We start from the raw sequence: 21,516 nt of genomic DNA, 5'->3' as shown, positions 1-21,516 counted from the left end.
AATTTGCTTTGTGGAAAAGATCCTCTATAAAATTTTAACTAATCTCTCATGTCTAATCCCTGTCCTGATTGTTATTTTATGTCCTGACCTCCACATGATCTACTTTCTTAGATTCACACTTGAGGTCTTAAGGCAGCTACTAATAAAGACAGATAGGCAAACTGAAGTCTATTTAATAAAGGGCTGAATATTTAATGAAGAAGCAGATTTTGGGCAGGGCTATGTTTAGAAAGTGTTGGAGTGCATGCTTTTCTTGAAGGAGTCCTGGACTTGGTCCTCATCAGCACCACTGATGTGGACCCCAAACAAAATACAATCAGAACAAAACTTACTAGTTTTCTTGACATACAGCTTCTTTTGTCTCTGTAATAATAAAAAATAATAAACAACAAAAATGAAATGTCACTTAGATTATCTTAAAAATAGTGGGATGGTTTTATGATATTTAAGAAATAATTTTTGTTTTCGTTTTTGGGTCACACCCAGCGGTGCTCAGGGGTTACTCCTGGCTGTCTGCTCAGAAATAGCTCCTGGCAGGCACGGGGGACCATATGGGACACCGGAATTCGAACCAACCACCTTTGGTCCTGGATCGGCTACTTGCAAGGCAAATGCTGCTGTGCTATCTCTCCGGGCCCAAGAAATAATTTTTATTCAAAGTTGCTAAAAAAGAAAGCTGTAAGAAAATACCAATCCAAAAAAAAAATGATTTAGAATTTATAGAACAAGAAAATTTGTTATTTTTCATGGGTCAGAATCTAGGTGTGGTTTAACTGGGTTTAACTCTTGAGTATCCTGCCAGATTGAAGTCAATGTTGTAGTGATTAGTTGTCCTAGTTGTAGTGAGAGTGATGCTTATGGTGGGTGGCACTTTATTATTAAGAGCCTGGGTATTATTAAGGCCATAGGAGATGGATTATGCTCCATGATGTGTAAAAATCAAATCTGCAGCCTCGTACCTTAAGATTTATTATTGCACTCTGCCCATGGCCCTGCTTTGTTAATTCAGAATGTACCAGTAGGGCTACATCAGTGCTTCTCGATTATTTTCTGTCATGCCCCCCTAGGAAGAAGAAAACATTTTTCGCACCTCCCATATTTTTTTATTAAAAAAACTTTAACCTGCAAAACAAAGATATATGAAATAATTCGAGCTGATTTTTTAATCAGAGGTGATGTCTGGATGAATGGCTACAATGAGAACATTTTGCAATGCATAGCTTTTAAGTGGGGTTTGAAGCAGGACACAACAACTCTCAGCTCCAGAGACATACAGAGACATAAACACAGGGCTTAGCTTGTTATGACAGTGTTTGCTGAGCTCCAGTGCGCCCCCCTCCCCTTTATGGAGCCTCGCACGCCCCACTGTTTGAGAAGCACTGGGCTACATGTACATGACTTTCATCTATAACAGCTTTATTACAAGGGAATCTTTTTGTTTGTTTGTTCGTTTTTTTGGTTTTTGGGTCACACCCGGCAGCACTCAGGGTTTACTCCTGGCTCTACGCTCAGAAATCACTCCTGGTAGGCTCAGTGGACCATATGGGACTCCGGGATTCAAACCACGGACCTTCTGCATGCAAGGCAAAAGCCTTACCTCCATGCTATGTCTCCGGCCCCATTACAAGGGAATCTTACTCACATTGTGAATCTTATCCACATTTAGTGGAAGGGATTATATGGGTTGTATATACCAGTGGATGGGAATAAAAAATAGTTCTTAGGAATGCCTTCCATATGATTATTAAGAACAGCAGTGACTATTTTGCTTGATTATTTTTTTCATTTTCTGTATCTCAAGGTTTTCTTTTTCTCGAAAAGACAAAGCTATGCCTGTTTCCAGTCTGACGAGGAGGTAGATATCAACAATAAGGCAATTTTAGAATGATAAAATAGTTGCAACTGAGGGATAGCTAAGCTTATAGCGTGAACATCTAAGAGTAGGGACAGTAAGGAAAGGATCTAGGTCAGGAGAATCATATTCATAGAAAAAGTCAAAATATGGTTAATGTTCTTGTCCTCTGTCCCCCAAGTACAAAAAATCCAATTTGAATAGATTATACATACCTATGTTTGTTGCAGCATTTACTATCATAACCAAGAAATGGGACCAACCAACCCCAATATTTGGCAGATGAATAGTTAAGAAATTGTGGAAGAAGATGGAATACAATGCAGCTGTAAGAATCATACAGTTTGCTGCAATGTGGAGGGTATCAAGTTAAGCAAAGTAAATCAGAGGATGAAGGACAAATACTGGATGATCTCAGTCATCTATGGATTACCATGAGACAAGACAAGTGAATAGATAGTGTTGAACAATGATACAACATTGACTTTGAATTGCAGAACCAGTTCCCAAACAGTTGGGGGACGAGTGAGGGGGATGGAGACCAAATTTAGGTGATACAGAGATGATAGAATTTCCTGGACACTTCCGTGGTAGTGAGGTGGAGTCAGATTTGTCTACCAATTCTATATAGTACTATTGTAATAAGTGTACTTATTTTCTATGAGGAAAAGTTAAGTATCTTACTACCTAAAATACAAAAACCAAAACCCTTTTTTCTCCCCACAGATGGTATACCTCAAGTTTACTACTTTGGCCCTTGTGGTAAATACAATGCTATGGTGCTGGAACTGCTGGGACCTAGTTTGGAAGACTTATTTGACTTATGTGACAGAACGTTTTCTCTTAAAACTGTTCTCATGATAGCTATACAATTGGTAAGTAAAAGCAAGATTATTGAAATGTTTGAATAGTTAAAAAGCTTGTTCATACACAAATTACTGAATGAAATATATTTTGTTTACCAGGAAGTTCTTTTTTTTTTTTTTCTTTTTTTTCTTTTTTTCGGGTTTTTGTTGTTGTTGATTTTTTTCCTTCTTATTTGTAGTATTTGGGCCACTGGCATGAGAGAGACGAGAAAGAGACAGTGAAGGAGAGGGAGAGAGTGGAGAGAGAGAGAAAGAGAGACAGAGAGACAAAGAGACAGAGGGAGTGAGAGGGAGAGGGGGGAGAGGGAGAAGGGGAAGAAGAAAGGAGTAAGAGCGAGAGAGAGGGAGGAGAGAGAGGAAAGAAGAGAGGAGGAGGGAGAGAGAGACAAGAGTGACAGGGGGAGGGAGAGAGAGGGAGGAGAGAGGGAAGGAGAGAGAGAGGAGGAGGAGAGGGATAGGGAGGGAGAAAGAGGGAGAGAGAGAAAGGAATGACAGGGAGAGGAAGAGAGGAAGAAGGGGAGAGAGAGAGAGAGGGACGGAGGGAGAAAGAGAGAGGAAGAGAAGGATAGGGAGGGGGAGAGAGAGGGAGAGAAAGAGGGAGAGGAAGAGAGGGAAAGGAGAGAGAGAGGAAAGAGCTTGTTTACCAGGAAGTTCTAATATCTTTCCGCTCTAATAATATAGTTTGAGAATTGCTGACAGCACCATTTTTTATGTATAAGAAAGTGAATGCCATCAGAAAGACATTTTTAAAATTTTTTAATTTATTTAAAGAAAATGCATCACATAGTTGACATAATTGATCATAATACATTTGTTTGAGGAAGACCAAAAGGAACATGATTTAAAAAAAATAGAAAATTGAAAGAAAAACTAAAGAGATGGAAGAGAAAGGAAAGAAGAGAAGAAAGACATTTTTAATCTTAGTAATAAATTCTAATAACTTAGAAAAAAAATAATGAGCCAAGTTATTTAAATTTCAAGAAATTAATGGGAAAACCTAGAGAATGGCTTTAAGGCAGTCAGTTAATCCCAATGTAGTGTGCTACGAAGTCTTTTTTTTTTTTTTTTTTTGGGCCACACCCGTTTGACGCTCAGGGGTTACTCCTGGCTATGCGCTCAGAAATCGCCCCTGGCTTGGGGGGACCATATGGGACACCGGGGGATCGAACCGAGGTCCTTCCTTGGCTAGCGCTTGCAAGGCAGACACCTTACCTCCAGCGCCACCTACCCGGCCCCGTGCTACGAAGTCTTAAAGTTATTTTTTATATACATTAGTTAATCATGATACCTAATACAAATTTTTCTCTATGGAAGTATACAGATGTACTTTAAAGTACCTGCGCAAGGTTGTTTAATAATAAAATGGGAAGCAATCCGAGTGTGTGTAGAAATGCAGAACCCTAGTTCTGACTTAGTGGAAAAACTAATGAACTATGGAATAATACATATCCACTTGAAAAGTTTATTTTGATACTGTTCTATGATATTAAAAGTGTTTGTAACATTAGTTAAAAGTGTAGGTCATATAGTATAAGAATTTAACTGTCAAGAAAGTACAGTTGCAGCTTTGATCATTTATACTTAAGGTTTTAATATTTTGAACTAGTGAAGTTTTTTTTGTTTTATAGTGTAGAATCATTTGATAGTTTTTACTGAATAGGCTTTACTGACTCATCAAAAAATCAATAAAATTCTATTTAATTTATAAAAGAATATTATAGTCAAAGCTAATAATCATAGTCAGAGATGGATAAACTTTGGAGAAAATTTAGAGTTAAAATACATATTCATTTATTTTTAATATGTTAGGGATTGAAACAATTTGAGTTTTTCTTTTTTATCTTTGTTTACAATATGAAATTTTTGACTTGCTTTTTTTAAAATATAAGTAAAAGCATAAAATAAAATTAATGTTGTTTTTCTTTTGAATTAAGATTTCTCGCATGGAATATGTCCATTCGAAGAATTTGATATACAGAGATGTAAAACCTGAGAACTTTTTAATAGGACGACCAGGAAATAAAACCCAGCAAGTTATTCATATTATAGATTTTGGTTTGGCAAAAGAGTATATTGATCCAGAGACAAAGAAACACATACCGTATAGAGAACATAAGAGCCTTACAGGAACAGCAAGATACATGAGCATAAACACACATTTAGGAAAAGGTAAGTATACCTTTTGTAGATATGGAAATTTGAATCCAGTAACAATTCTGTTTTTTCAATTTGGGGAGGTTACAGTTTCTTCATTTGTATTTTTGTCACATTCTATGCAATGTACCTTTACTTATATTTAAGTAAATTTGAAAGTTGTTCTTGAGTAGAATGACAAATACCCTTATATTCATACGTATATACACAGATGCATGAATGTATCTTCTTTAATTCAGTTCGGGAAGATACATTTTGGTATATTAAAGACTATAGGCAATACTTTTAACTAGATGTATTGTTTGAGTATTTTAGATTATGAGAATAGCTCTGTTATGATTAGCTACGGAGATAGTAATGTCAGATTTTTTAAAAAGTGGTATGATTTCTTATGTACTGGCTATTTGACTTTGGAGACTATTTAGCCATTTAAAAGGATCTCCTTATTTGTGAAAAGACCATTTTCACCCATACAGAATTTTTCTTGTTGGGGGGGTCAGTTTTTGGGCCACACCTGGCAACGTTCAGGGGTTACTCCTGGCTCTGTGTTTAGAAATCACTCCTGGCAGGTTCAGGGGACGATATGGGATGCTGGGGATCAAACCCGGGTCCATCCCAGGTCGGCCTTTATATAAGGCAAAACACCCTACCTCAGTGCTATCTCTCCAGCCTCAGTACAGAATTTTCTGTTTCAGGATCACATAGATCATTTATTTTGCATGTTTTTGTAGTATCTTTATCTCTGGAATAATTTCATCTTTCTCTGTAGCCATGATCATACTATTGTGGTATACAGGTTATTAAGTAAAATACTCCTAGTTTAGATCTTTCAGGTATTGTTTATGTTTGGCTATGCTTGCTTTATTTATTCATTCATTCATTCATTCATTCATTCATTCATTCATTCGTTTTTGGTCTACACCTGGTGAGCTCAGGGTTTACTCCTGGCTATGTGCTCAGAAAACGCTCCTGGCTTGGGGTACCATATGGAATGCCGGGGGATCAAACCATGCTCTTTCGTCGGTCAGCTGCATGCAAGGCAAACACTCGATGGCTGTGCCACTGTTTTGGCCCCTGGCTATGCATTTTTAGTATAATATACTCAGTTCCAATTTGATCTGCTTATTTGCTTAGGGTGGTGTCTATTTTGACCACATAAATATTTCTTATATTTTGGCCCCAGAGAAATGTTATAATGGGTAGTAGGGTACTTGGCTTGTATGAGGCTGACCTGGGCTCAATCCCCAGCATCCTATGTGGTCCCCTAAGCACTGTCAGACTTAATTTCTGAGCATAGAAACAGAAGTAATTCCTGAGCATCAGCAAGTGTGGTTCTTTTTTTTTTTTTTTTTTTTTTTTTTGGTTTTTGGGCCACACCCTGTGATGCTCAGGGGTTACTCCTGGCTATGCGCTCAGAAGTTGCTCCTGGCTTCTTGGGGGACCATATGGGACGCCGGGGGATCGAACCGCGGTCCGTCCTAGGCTAGCGCAGGCAAGGCAGGCACCTTACCTCCAGCGCCACCGCCCGGCCCCCGCAAGTGTGGTTCTTGCTCTTTATTTACAAATTCGTATTTTCTCTGTGTAATTAAAAAGTACTTTGTAACTATGATTTCTGAAAATGTAAATATATTTTTCTCATATAATTACTCACTGTATTTAACATCTGTTAATGTTTTTCTAGCTCATTATTATTGATAAACTTTCCCTTCTCCCTTTTATGGCCTTTATATCATGTTGAGTTCAGAAATTCTTACCATGTTGAATGTGTTATGTGCATCATTGTCATTGTTTTGATGTTGAAAGAGTTCCGGATTGGAATGCCAGTTGCCTCATCAAGTTGACTTTTTCCTGTTGACATATACTCCTGATTTTCTAAGAGCTTATTTACTGGTGTAGAAAGTTGTTCCAGGTTTATCTTTATGATTTTTTTTTTTAGTCTAGAAACTGGCATTTAGGTCCTTTTACTGATTGCTGGCATGTGGAACTAATGTTTGGGCATTGGATATTCTCATTGCTACTGGCTCTTTTCTGCAACAGAATTAGGAAGTAGGGAGAGAAAAGGGGGAGACTATAAACCTATTTAGTGTATAAGTACATATCAATATACTTATTCATATATTGGCTTATTTTTTATCTATTTAAAGCAAGAATTTATATTAATATTTTTCATTCGGTCTATCTTCAGAAAGTTTATATTTTAATTTTCTTTTAAATTTATATTTTGTTTTGCCAAAAGTGAGGAATCTGTTGCTCACTATTAGGCTCACTCAGTGTTAGGAGTCTGGGATATTCAAAATGTGGTTGCAGAATTGCCAACTGGTATCTTTTGTAAGAAGCCGGCTCATGATTGATCTGTTAATAATTCTCATTTTACTGGTTTTTAATAAGGTAAAACTAACGTTGAATACAGTACACGTTTGAGTTTATGATGCTTTGACCTCTTTATGCAGTTGTTTAAGTAACACTCCTCATCAAGATTTAAAACACTGTTATCACCAAGTAACTTCCTTTTTGCTCTTTCTCAAAGTCTTTACCTAAAGGATCTGATTTTAATACCCACAGATACATTTTTGCTGATTTTGTTACTGATGCATCTGTTTCATATAAACAAATTTTTGACTTCTTTCACTTAGTTTATTAAATACAGAATATATCTATCTTGCTACAAATCTTAGGCCCTTTATGTTTTTTTATTTTGATTTTTTGGGGGTTTTTTGGGGGTCACACCTGGTGGTGCTCAGGGATTACTTCTGGTTCTTTGTTCAGAAGTCACTCCTGGCAGCTCAGGGAATTTATGGGATGCCAGGATTCGAACCACCATCAGTCCTGAATCAGCTGTATGCAAGGCAAACGCCCTACTGCTGTGCGATCTCTCCAGCCCCAGTCCTTTATTTTTAAGGCAAAAATAAATATACCAGAAATTAGTGTTGAACATTTTGATTATTAACAATTTTTTTTCTGTTACTAAGAAAAACATGACTTTCTTGCAAATCTTTTGAAACAATACATATTTCAGTTCTTTTTGGGGGAATAGTTAAGATTGGAATTGTGTGATTTGCTGTGTATTATTTAATGTTACGGTCAACTGTCAGTTCCCCAAAGCATTTACATAATTTTGTTCCCATATCAGTGAATGAGAGTTTGTTTTTGTTATATTCTCGACAATATTTAGTATTGCCAGTCTATTCTAGTTATTCTAGAGAATATGGTGGTGTTTGATTTTTCCAAGGCATTATTTGAGCACTATTTCATGTTTATTGATAATTTTCGTCTTTCTTGAAGTGCATATCACTTATTTCTGGACACTATGTTCTGGGTACATAGTTTTGTTAAATATATGCTCTGAATATTTTTTTTTAGTATGTGACTTGGCTTACCATTTTCTTAATGGTTTCAGTTGATAAATAAAAGTTATGGTTATAAAAACTCAGCATTTTTCTTTAATAATTACTTGCTTCATAATCTTTATATTCATGTGATGAAGATATTTATGTTATGATTATTTTTCAGGTAATGTATATTGAGGCACCATGAAAGACAGAGTTGTTCATACAGGGTTATTTCAGGCTTACAGTGTTCCAATGCCAATCCCACCACAAATGTCCCCTCCCTTCCACCCATTTCCCCAGGTTCCCTCCCACTTCTTTGCTACTCGCTAACCAGCCCCGTTGGCAGGCAGGTAATAAATATTTTTCCTATTGCTTGGTCCAATCAAACTTAAAGGAATAGCAAATGGAATAATAAAGAAAAAAAATTGATGAAAGTCAGTTTTTTATGATTAATTGCTTTATATTTTTAACCTTTCTTAATCTAGTAGAGGACAACCATATTCACCATTAGTTAATGCTACATGTTGGGAAGTTTCTCCCATTACTTAGAAGCTCCTTCAGAACTTCTTGTAAAATTGGTTTCAAGACTGAATTCCCTAAACTGTTGCCTGACCATTGAAGCTCTGTATTATTCCTTCAAATCTGAGTGATAATCTGGCTGCATAGAGTATTTTTTGTGACGTGTTAATTTTTTGAGTTGTTTTAATATATCCTTCCATATTCCATATTTTTCTGGTTCGTAGAACCCGATTTGATAGTCTGCTATACATCTCATGAGCTTTCTGTTATTGATCTTGCTGTTTTCAATATTCTGGTTCTATCTTTGGATTTTTTTTTTTTTTTTTTTTTTTTTTTGAGTATGGTGTATTTAGGAGTTTTCCTAATTGAGTCAGTTTCACTGGGTCCCTTTGGGTCTCTTGGATCTCAGTGCCTGCAGTCATCAACTTTGGGAAATTCTTATCAGTGATTTCTTGACTGTTTCTTTGTCACATTTGCCTTTCTGTTCTTCAGGGGCCATGAAGATTCTTCTGTTCTTGAACTCATCCCACAGTTCTCTAGTTTGCTCTTCATTTCTTTTCAGACTATTTTCCACTTTCTGCTGTTTCCTACTGGTTTTCCTCCTATTCTTGGAGCTCATTATTATTTTGCTTAGCTTCTGTTATTCTGTTTTCAGAGCTTTTGTTGCCTTTTTATTTTTTTTTTAATATTACAACTATATTCTTTGTTTCTCTTATTTCTGGCTAGTAGTTTTTGTATATTTTGACTCATACTTTTTTTTTTTTTTTTTGCATTGATGATGACCTGTGCTATCATTTCTTTGAATTCATTGAATATCCTCTTCATAGTATTATTAAAGATACTTCTCTGAGACTTACAGGTGTTTTTTTCTTTGTTTTTTTTGATTTTTGGGCCACACCTGGTGTCGCTCAGTGGTTACTTCTGCCTATGGGCTCAGAAATCACTCCTGGCTTGGGGGTGCATATGGTATGCTGGGGGATCAAACCAAGGTTTGTTCTAGATTGGCCATGTGCAAAGCAGACACCCTACCAATATGCCACTCGGCCTCTTCAGGTTTTTGTTGATATTGATTTCACTAGTTGAAATTGTCAGGCTACGGTGTTTTCCCCACTGGTTTTCTAGTGTTTTTGCTGTATTTGAATGAGTCTTTGTAATTAACCCCCTGAAAGATCCTGAGGGATTAAACTGGAGGTTGCTCTCTGTTTCCTCTGCACATCCTGGATGGTGAAGCAGCAAGTACAGGATTAGGAAGGAACTGTTGTGTGGACCCTTAAATGACACAAGTCAAATGTGGTGACTGTGAGGATCCACCTGATCTGGAATAAGCTCAATGATGTCAGCTAGAGGCAAGCATCACCTACCATCTTGGTTAACTCCTTTTTAATGCGCAATACAGGGATTGGAGTTCTTTTTTGTGGTAGTGTATTCTTTCTTAATTCTGTATGCTTTCTTGAAATCTTCAATTTAGTTATTGGTTATTTACAATAGTTGATGCTTAAGGCACAACAAGTTTTCATCTTAGAGGAAATCAAGCTTTGTTTCCTGCTTTTAGATGATATCCTTGACATCTCACAAGGGAGGATAGACAGGAATATAAACTAATCAGTAATTATTAGTTATCATTGTTTAAACATATCTAACAATATACAATACAAAATTTATAGTAGTCTTACCTCCAGTTCCTGGTTTGCTTTTTTCTTTTTTTTCTTTTTCTGGTTTTTTGGGCCACATCCGTTTGATGCTTAGGGGTCACTCCTGGCTAAGTGCTCAGAAATTGCCCCTGGCTTGGGGGACCATATGGGATGCCGGGGGATCGCCGTGGTCCTTCCTTGGCTAGCGTTTGCAAGGCAGACACCTTACCTGTAGCGCCACCTCACCGGCCCCAGGTTTGCTTTTTTCTTCACCATTCACTCCACACTTATTCCTGTGAACTTGCTATCTCTGTTTCTCAGTCAAAGCTAAATAATACATGCCATCTTCCTTGACAAGTCCGTTATTAGCCTAGCCAGATACTTTTCATTTTCTGACAATGTTCATGAAGCACACGAGTCTTGTTTCTTTAGAAAAATTTTAGGGGCCGGGCGGTGGCGCTAGAAGTAAGGTGCCTGCCTTGCCTGCGCTAGCCTAGGACGGAGGTTCGATCCGCCGGTATTCCATATGGTCCCCCAAGCCAGGAGCGACTTCTGAGCGCATAGCCAGGAGTAACCCCTGAGTGTCACCGGGTGTGGCCCAAAAACCAAAAAAAAAAATTTTTTTTATATGAAAATTTAGTATTGTAAAACACTGTTGTGTATGAGAGGGTATATTTCAAGAGCAAACTTCTTTGATTCAAAATGATTGGATTTGGAACTGGAGAGATAGGTCACTTGCCTTGAACACACCCAGCCCATGTTCAATTCTCATGCCCCATCTGGTCTTCCAACCCTTATCAGGAATATTTTCAGTGCAGAGCCACTAGTAAGCTGTGAAGCACTCTTGAGTGTGGCCCCTAAACAAAACAAAATCATTTAATAATTGGGTAGAAACAAAACTTTTAGTGTTGTATCATCCATTAAAAGTATGTTTGTAGTTTCTATGACCAGTATCTGAGAAATTTCATGTGAAGAGAATTGTAAGCATCTATTTTTAATAACTAACAAAGGTTCACCACCGATGTATTATGGAATTGAAGTTACAACTTCCTTATGGCCTAATGTTTTTTTTAATTGAAAACAATGCTAAGTATAATAGCATTCTATTTGTAGAAATGGCAAATTGAACCTGATATGTTTGTCTATGTTACGAAAAGCCTTCAGAGCTTGTGAACTAATGTTTAACTATTAAAGTATTTCTCTTTATTCTTGCAATAGAAACAAAAAGATATCTGATAAGCATTGCAGAAATAAAACCATTAATTCTTATTTTCTCTCATTTATAAAAGCCCTGCCTCTGTTTTTATATAAACCTTGGAATAGATGGGTAATATTAATTGAGAGAAAGTTTATTTTCCTAATTAAGTGAATTCTTTTTTATATTGGTTTTTGAGCCACACCCGGTGTTGCTTAGGGGTTTCTCCTGGCTGTCTGCTCAGAAGTAGCTCCTGGCAGGCACGGGGGACCATATGGGACACCGGGATTTGAACCAACCACCTTAGGTCCTGGATCGGCTGCTTGCAAGGCAAACGCCACTGTGCTATTTCTCCAGGCCCAATTAAGTTACTTCTTATTTAAACAAAAACAAGTATGTAAGTTTAAACTCTTAAAATTGAAGTCTGTGTGAACACAAGACTGTTTAAATAGTGTTTTTAATTTTATGAACAAGAAGAAATGAAGATACAGAACTGGGAACCTTTATATGCAAGGCATGTGCTCCTTCTCTCTGAATTATCTTCCTGGCCCTGTGTGATATGTCTTTTGTAAATATGCCCTTCCAGTCTTTTCATCTTTTTATTTTTAATGACGGTTTCTTTCATAGGGAATACATTTTTTGTTTATTGAAGCCAGCATACCAGTTTGTTCTCCTCTCCTCATTACCTGCCAGGATGTTGTATATCTAAAAAAAAAATATTACTAAACCTAAGTTAATTTATTTATAATTTTTTATATTTTCTTCTTTGGAATTTCTTTTGAGTTTTATGACTTACATTTGAAATTTATTTATATGATATATTTTGAGTTACTGCTTTTTGGGGGGGGGGGGCAGACCTGGCGGCACTTGGGTAACTCCTGGCTCTGGGCTCAGAAATCGCTCCTGGCAGACACTAGGGACCATATAGGATACTGGGAATTGAACCTAGGTGTGGCCTGGGTCTGCCTCATGCAAGGCAAATGCATTACCACTTTCTGTCTCTCTGGCCCTTGAGTTATATTTTGTATAGGGTTTAAAGTTTGTATTTATATTCTTTATTTATTTATTTATTTTTTGGTATACAGATGTGCAGTTCCAGTGCCACATATTGAACAGCTTATCTTTGCTCCATTGAATTGCTTTTCTCCTTTATCAAAGATCAATTTGTGATATTTGGAACTGGTGATATTGACGGGGCTATTTCTAGGTTCTCTTTGTCTACAAAGAGATATCACACCTATTAGAAAATTTGTATATGGGCCGGGCGGTGGCGCTAAAGGTAAGGTGCCTGCCTTCCCTGTGCTAGCCTTGGACGGACCGCAGTTCGATCCCCCGGTGTCCCATATGGTCCCCCAAGCCAGGAGCAACTTCTGAGCGCATAGCCAGGAGTAACCCCTGAGCATTACCGGGTGTGGCCCCAAAACAAAAAAAAAAAAAAAAAAGAAAATTTGTATATGTGTGTATACAAATATATATGTATACAGACCTATATACAATTTATTTATTTTGGGTATAGTCCCCATCAATGCTAAGGGCTTACTTCTGGCTCTGTATTTAGGGATTATTAGTCCTGGTAGGCTTGTTGTACCATATGAGTGCTGGGAATCAAACCTGAGTCACTGTGTGCAAGGCAAACTGTATCAGTTGTACAACTCTCTGGTATTGTACAATACAACCTCTGATATTTTCCACTCTGGGGAAACCTAGGTTCTCTGTTGATAATCTCTCTCTCTCTCTCTCTCTCTCTCTCTCTCTCTCTCTCTCTCTCTCTCTCTCTCTCTCTCTCTCTCTCTCTCTCTCTCTCTCACACACACACACACACACACACACACACACACTCCATCTTTTATCACTTCCCTCCTCTTTCTTTCCTCCTCTTCTCCCCCTTCCCCCTTTCTTCCCCTCTCTGCTCCCCTCCTCTCTCCCTCTTCCCTTAATTTCTTTCAGTAAAAACTATCTGACCACACTAAATTAAAAAAATGTTCCTTGAAGCACCAATGCTTTTTATTAAACTTTTAAAATTTTAAGGCATTGTGATTTACAAGTAGTGAAATTTTAGACATACAATGTTTCAGGACCAATCCCATCATCTGCGTCAATCTCTCTCCACCAATTTCCCAAAATTAATCCCATATCATTACCACCTCAGCCTGTCATCATAATAGGAGCCATTTTAAATTTGATCGTTAAAGATTAGCTCTCATGATTTCATTGTTCTTGACTCTGCTTTGGATATTTAGTTCAGTCCTTCCTTACCACCATCAACACACCTGAGTGCCCTTGATCTTTACTACTAATATCTTAAATATATGTTGATTGTGTTTATGTTGTACATATTTTGTTGTAGATCAAAGTTTTAGTTTATGTGGACTTCAAAATATGATATAGGACCTATTTTAAAAGGTTTCTTGTGTTTGTTTTTGGTTTTGAAAGGCCACATTTGGCATTTTGAAGGATTATGCCTAGCTCTGTGCTCAGAGACGCATATGTGTGCTGGTTTGAAACCAGGCCAGTTGTGTGCAAGGCAAGCTCCTTACCTAATATTCTATCGTTCCAGCTCCCTTAAACGGATTTTTAATAATACCTATTACAAAGCAAATGGTCACTTTAGTTTCTTAGCTACTCATAGCAATAGTTTTTGTAATAAAGGATATTGATTTTGTAGAAAACATTTATTTTTGAACAAGCCTTTGTATAAGTACTTAAACATATGTGAACAGGTTTTCTACAGACTGAATTAACTTGGGCAATTTTTTTCCACCCTATTACAGAACTATTCAAGACCTCTGGAGATAATCTAGTTATACCATGCCTCAAAGAGAAAAACCTTCCCTATGACTTCTATTCTTAACTATGTGATATGATTTACTTCTATACTTATCAATGGGTTAAAGAATACAAAAAAAGGAATTATGAATTTATGATGAATTTCAGCCTGAGTTAGCAATTGATGAATTTTATAAACTTACTTTAATTACTTGAATTTTGAGTTCTGTATAGCATTGAGAATAATACTATTTCCAGAAAATTATATAGATGTGATCAGATTATTGAAGTTGGCACTGTGGAAACTAGAGCCCCTCTTGAATGGAATTCAAAAGGGATCGCCTTATTTACTGACACTGTCTCCATAAACAAAAGTCTTATTGAGGTGTTCAGTATAAATATTTTTCTTTTAAATCATATGAAAATAATATGTAGGTCTTGTATGTTACAGTAAATTTTCCCTGCACATTTCATGTGTAAAGGGTATTTTTAAAAATTCAGATGTAAGTAATATTGTTTTAAAACTATAGTTTATTGCTAATATAGTAATACAATTGAATATTTTACTTTGATATTATAACTTTAAAACTCATGAGTTTTGAGGACCAGAGTGGGTAGGATGTTTCTCGCAGGGGGCTAGCCAGGTTTGATCTCTAGTATGCTCATTATGGTCGCATGAGTACTGCCAGGAGTAATTCCTGAGGGTAGAGTAATCCTTAGCATTACTGGGTGTGGCCCCCAAATCAAAACCAAACCAAGCATAAAAAACAACACACTTGCTATAATTGATTTTTTTGGGTGTACATAGAATTTTTTTTTTACAGTCAGACTGTCTAAAGAAAAATAGTTTTATTCCTTTCCACCTTGATAATTATGTTTTTGTCTATTTTGCCAGCAAGAATTTTTGATAGAAAATGTGAAAGTGAACTCCTGGTGATGTTCAGATGTAAAAAGTAGAACGTAACAAGTGGACAATCCACACTACAACATGAAGAATCTTAAAAATATGCCAAACAAAACATTTATATTACATGATTTTCATAACATGAAATCTACAAGAAATCAAATTTAGTATTGAGCTATGAAAAAGGCAGGTAGGGGTCCTGGAAAAATATGTGCTGGTAGGAAGCTTACCTTTTACATGGCCAGCCTGTGTTCAGTTTTTGGAATACCTTAAGTCCCTTCAAACCTTGACAGGAATAATCCTAGAGCATTGAGCCAGGAGTGAGCCCTAAGTACCTCTGTAAGGAAGAAAAACAAAGAGGGGGCCAGGTTTGGATGGATGTTTTAAATTGATAGATATGAATATAAACCAATATAAACCAAGGACATTTCTTGGAGTGTTGAAAATACCTCTTTGTTATGATAGTATGATGCTGTGTTTATATTCTAAATTTATTAATAACCTATTGATGGAGCTATTTGATAATATGTAAATTTCATTTCTTTAAAATAGTTTCTCTTTGGGGACTGGAGAGCAGGTTTTCTCTTTGGCTATAGCAAGAAGATTCTTGCCTTACATTCAGCTGAATGCACTATATACTGCCCCCCCCCCCCAAGAGTGGTCCCTATGGTCAGAGCCTGGAGTATTTTGGGGGAAGGTAATTGAACCTGGGCACCACCACTGGATTCAACTGTCAGGCAGGTGTTTCATGAGCGAGTTACATCTTTGACCTGTTCAAAGTGTACACTCAAAAATCAATGGTCTTCTTGTATACCAATAATGATGAGAAGAACACACAAACTGAAATATCAGTTAAGATGGAGTTAACTTAACTAAAGAGGTGAAGGACTTATACAAAGAAAACTACAAAGCCTGCTTCCAGAAATATGTGGACACTCAAAAATGGAGTCACTGTATCCTGCTCAATAGGATTAACATTAAAATGGCCTTACTTCCCAAAGCATTGTACAGATTTAATGCAATCCCTCTAAAGATACCCATGACATTCTTCAAAGAAGTGGATCAAACACTCTTAAAATTTATTTGTAATAATAAACACCTGTTTATAGCTAGAGCAACCCTTGGGAAAAGAAATATGGGAGGCATCACTTTCCTGAATTTTAAATTGTATTAAGCTATAGTATTAAAGCTATAGTCATTAAACAGCATGGTACTGGAATAAAGATAGATCCTCAGATCAGTGGAATAGACTTGAGTATTCAGAGATTGTGCTCCAGATATGCAATCAATTAATTTTGATAAAGGGTCAAGAAATACAAAATGGAGCAAGGAAAGCCTCTCTTCAACAAGTGGTGTTGGAGCAACTGGTTAACCACTTGCAAAAAAGCAAACTCAGACCTCCATCTAACACCATGCACAAAGGTCAATCTTTTTTTTTTTTTTTTTCGTTTTTGGGCCACACCCGTTTGATGCTCAGGGGTTACTCTTGGCTAAGCTCTCAGAAATTGCCCCTGGTTTGGAGGGACCATATGGGACATCGGGGAATCGAACCCCGGTCCTTCCTTGGCTAGCACGTGCAAGGCAAACACCTTACATCTAGAGCCACCTCGCCAGCCCCAACAAAGGTCAAATTTAAATGGATTAAAAACCTTGTGATATCAGACCTGAAACCATAAGGTATATTAAACAACATGTAAATAAAACACACCATAACATTGAGACTAAAGGGGAAAACAGCACTCTCCAAACAAGTGAAAGTGGAAATAAATGTATGGGACTATATTAAGCTAAGAAGCTTCCGCACATCAAAAAAAATAGTGCCTAGGGTACAAAAGCCACCCACAAAATGGGAGAAACTATTCACCCAATACCCATCAGTTAAGGTGCTAATATCGAAAATATACAAGGCACTGACAGAAGTTATCAAGAAAAAAATATATAACCCTATCAAAAAATGGGGAAAAGAAATGAAGAGACACTTCCTCAAAGAAGAAATACAAATGGCCAAAAGGCACATGACAAAATTAATCATCAGAGAGATGCAAATCAAAACAACTATGAGGTACCATCTCACACCACAGAGATTGGCACACATCACAAAGAATAAGATCAATCAGTGCTGGCAGGGATGTGGAGAGAAAGAAACTCATTCACTGCTGTTGGAAATGCCATTTAGTCCAGCCTTTATGGAAAACAATATGAAGTTTCCTCAAAAAGTTGGAAATTGAGTTCCCATTTCATCTAGCTACACCACTCCGAGGGATATACCCTAGGAACACAAAAATATACAAAAATTCCTTCCTCACACCTATATTCATTGCAGTGCTATTTACAATAGTCAGAATCTGGAAACAACTAAGATACCCTTCAACAGAGGAAAGGCTAAAGAAACTGGTACATACACTCAAGGGAACATTATGCAGTGGTCAGGAGAGTTGAAGTCATGAAATTTTCCTATACGTGGGATGACATGGAATCTATTATGCTGAGTGAAATAAGTCAGAGGGAGAGAGATAGACATAGACTAATCTCACTCATCTATGGGTTTTAAGAAAAATAAAAGACATTATTGTTTATAATTAAGGTGCATAAATATTTTTATTTTTATTTTTTTTGGTTTTTGGGCCACACCCGGTGGTGCTCAGGGTTGACTCCTGGCTGTCTGCTCAGAAATAGCTCCTGGCAGGCACGGGGGACCATATGGGACACCGGGATTTGAACCAACTACCTTTGGTCCTGGATCGGCTGCTTGCAAGGCAAATGCCGCTGTGCTATCTCTCCGGGCCCGCATAAATATTTTTTTAAAAAGAAAAAGTGTAGACTCTTCCGCCCACACACACATTATATACAAGGAATCAGTGTACAGCATTTGTGCTACTGATTGGAGTTTTTTGTTGTCATTGTTTTCTTTTTGGTTTTGGGTCACACCCATTGGCTCTTGGACTACTCCTGGCTCTGTACTAAAATTACTCTAGGCATGTGATCTGAGATTTTTTTTTTTTTGAGAGCTCAGAGCAAGTGTAAAACCTTCATGGCAATAAAGGTCAGTAAGAAAGGTGGTCATCATCGCTCAGAACTGTGATTTGAGATTTTAATTTTCCTGGTGATTTTAATTATCAGTAAGATTGCAGGAATCCCCCTCCACACACACACTGAATAGTTATATATATTCTTAAATTTCCAGAAAGTAATAACATGAAATTTAGTTGTAAAAGTATTATTTACTTTTTGTTATTTGCACTTCCACTTTCATTAATGGTTTTTAAAAGAAATTTAAAATTCACCCCACTGAATGTTCCGATGAACATTATAAAAATATACACTTGTTGATTTTCAATGAATCATAAGGAACACTTAAACCATTTCCTAACCAATGTACTTCAGTTAAAAAAAATTAACAGGAAAAAGACCTCTGAATTCATTTTACCTATTTTAAAGGTTTACTATTTTTAATAGCACTTACTTACATTACATTGTTATAATAAAAATACATGGAAAAAAACAATTCCCATTGAGTATATCACATTTTTTAAAATATAGGAAATGAGAAGTTGAAATATCCTTTTTAGTTCTCATTATCTCATACTAACTACTAGTAATTTAATGTTCATTCTCCTTGATATTTTTCTAGCTATGGTAAAGTGATACATATGCAGTATTATGTATTTTCAAGTATTTATATCTTTAAATGGATTATATTAAATGCCTGTTTTCTGATAGCCTATGTACCAAAAGGTATCATAATAAGTCAAAGAGATATCTTGAGATTTTTTTTCCTCCCTTCCTCCCTCCATTCCTGCCTTGTTGTCAGTGCTTGGTAGACTGTATGGGAACCTGGATTGGTTGGCCACATGTAGCAAACACCCTACCTGCTGTACTATCGCTCCAGCCAAGATACATGCTTTCTTGTAAAAGAATAAATTTTGTTCAAATAGTAAGACAAATTACATATTTTTATATTGCAGTATATGGACATATTTATATAATATTAGTATATAATGTGATAAAAATTGAAGATGCTAACCCTTTCTTTCAGCCAGATCACGGTTTGAACAGTTTGCTTTTTCAGAAACATATAGTACTGCTGAAATACTATGATTATTGTCAGTTGAATAAAATATTTGACACATGAACTATATCTTATTTAAGTACGATTTCTCCTGTGAGTTTTATTTGGTTTTGTTCTTTTTGTTTGTTAGTTTATTTACTGGCGTTCCAAGCAGTTATCTGGGACTTGGTAGCCACTCTCCACTCTAATTGGCTGACTGGGCCAAATGGTTTCATTCTTGACTCAGCAGTTGGATGCTACTTGAGCCCTTTTACTGTGGGCCACTAGGTCATACCCTGACGTACTTAGTTACTAGTGAGCATTTTATATTATTTTAAATATTAAGTAGAATATTCTACTTAAGTATTAAAAATGGAAAAATTAACTGAGCAAATATTTGTAAGCATGTCAAAACTACCTAAAACCTCCAGCCTTAGCTTCAGGGTCTGACTCCCTCACTGCTACGAGCTGGCTTCCCTGACACATTCGTATATCCTGCAGAGAAATTCCTCCTCTCCCCCATATTTTGGGAGACTTTATTCTGGACAAGAATAAAATGAGAATGCTTTCAGGGCAACTCACCTGTCCTGGGACTTAAACCCATTAATGGTACCCACTTTATTTTTTTTAACACCTCAGTAGCAGTAGACCTTGAAGAGCATAACCAAAAAACCCTAAACAAATCACATAAGTCAAAATTTAGGGTAAGTTTGACCCACAAACACAGTTGGGTAGGAGGGTGTTCATTCTTACTGGTCTCATGCTACCATAGCTCTTAATGTGGCAATTAACTGGTCTACTAGATGGGAATATTACTTAAACCAATCAGGCCCTGGTGCATTAAATGGTCCTCTATCCTCGGGAGACAGAGTTCTGGAATCATAACAGGCATTAAATAACAGAAACCAAAGCATCATAGCATTATACTTATTCCCTGAGTATTACTTATTCCCTGAATATTTAGGCATCTATGTGAGGTCATTCTTCCTCAGTATATGCTCTTTAGTGTTAGGTTTTGCCTGAAGAGGAGACCCAGGATTTCCACTTGTTCAGTAACAGCAATTAAAACACAGCTCTGAGTTACTTCTACTGTCCTATTCAGTTTAAGTTTTCCCTGGTAAAGTTCTAGCCAGAACTTTTTGCATGCACAACCTGCAGTTCCTTATGCCCAATTTATTAAAAATAGTAAGTATACTTTCAAGAGGAATGAGCTTTAAGTTAAGCCCACTAGGATGCTTTCATTTAATTTAGGATGATTTAATTCAATCAGCTATAGAAAAATAGATTTTTCTCTCCACCTGCACATTGAATCTTGCCAGATGGCTGAATAAACTTGGCTTGTTTCTTTGCATAAACCCATTAAAACTGGAGAAATCTCTTTCTGGGGGCATTCCGTTATTTACAGAGAATTTCTGGGGATTGGTCTAGGACAAAGCAGGCAATTTGCCAATAAAGGCAGATTAGTACTTACCTATCATGTCAGGGTTCCCCAGGATTGGCTGATGTAAAGAGGAGAAGTTTAGACCAACATGAGGATAGCCTTGGTGTCTCACTCTCCGTAGGGGTGTCCCAGAGGGAGCCTGACCCTCCCCTCTCCAGGATTGGGAGAGAATCTGATCTCTGGAACTTTCCTCCATTCTGAAAGCAAGATCCAGGCTGTGGCCAGCTGGCACAGATCTTAACACCCCTAGAAGATCTTCGTTTTCCTTGGGCAAATCCTCTCTATGCTCACCTTGGGGGTACTTAACAGTACGGGACCTTCTTGTCACTTAACCTCATCCTCTGTCTACATGAGACAGAAAATCAGAGGAAACTTCCTGTCTGTATTTATGTAAATCAACATAATGCCATGAAACATCAAAAATACTGAAGGTGCCAAGAAAAAAATGTTTCTCAATTTACAGAAGACACAAAATAACTCTATGCATATACTTTTAAATCCCATTTGGAAAACCATGATTTCCTATAATTTCTAAAGGTTCAATTTTCTAAGAGCACTGTAAGATGAGTCTAGGGCATCTAATCTCCTCTTTCTAACCTTTTCTCTTCATCCTCTGACAGGCATTCTTGCTGCCCTGCCTGCTACAGGCAGCCACATGAACCCAGCTCAGTGGTAGAGAGAGGCTTTGTTTGCTCAGAACTCAGCCTCTTCCCTGAGCACTCAGGTTTCCCAAGTTAGCAGCTAGCCTAGAGCCCAGCACCAAGGCTCTAGGAGGGAAACGTGAACTTGCTAGCTGCCAATTTTCAACCAA

General features: G+C 37.1%; 1 protein-coding gene across 5 annotated transcripts in view; it reads left to right on the top strand.

Moving 5' to 3' along the window:
* The window catches only part of CSNK1G3 (casein kinase 1 gamma 3), an 86,843-nt gene that overhangs the window by 30,458 nt on the left and 34,869 nt on the right, over positions 1–21,516 (top strand). For all 5 annotated transcript variants that reach the window (XM_049771399.1, XM_049771396.1, XM_049771398.1 and 2 more), the window contains exons 4-5: positions 2,579–2,727; positions 4,653–4,887. In XM_049771399.1, the coding sequence (XP_049627356.1) occupies positions 2,579–2,727; positions 4,653–4,887 (384 nt within the window). The remainder of the gene's footprint in view (positions 1–2,578; positions 2,728–4,652; positions 4,888–21,516) is intronic.

Source organism: Suncus etruscus, chromosome 4, assembly GCF_024139225.1.
Source record: "Suncus etruscus isolate mSunEtr1 chromosome 4, mSunEtr1.pri.cur, whole genome shotgun sequence".
NCBI lineage: Eukaryota > Metazoa > Chordata > Mammalia > Eulipotyphla > Soricidae > Suncus > Suncus etruscus.
The sequence above is the reverse complement of the archived record's forward strand: the minus strand, read 5'-3'. Positions and strand labels throughout refer to the sequence as shown.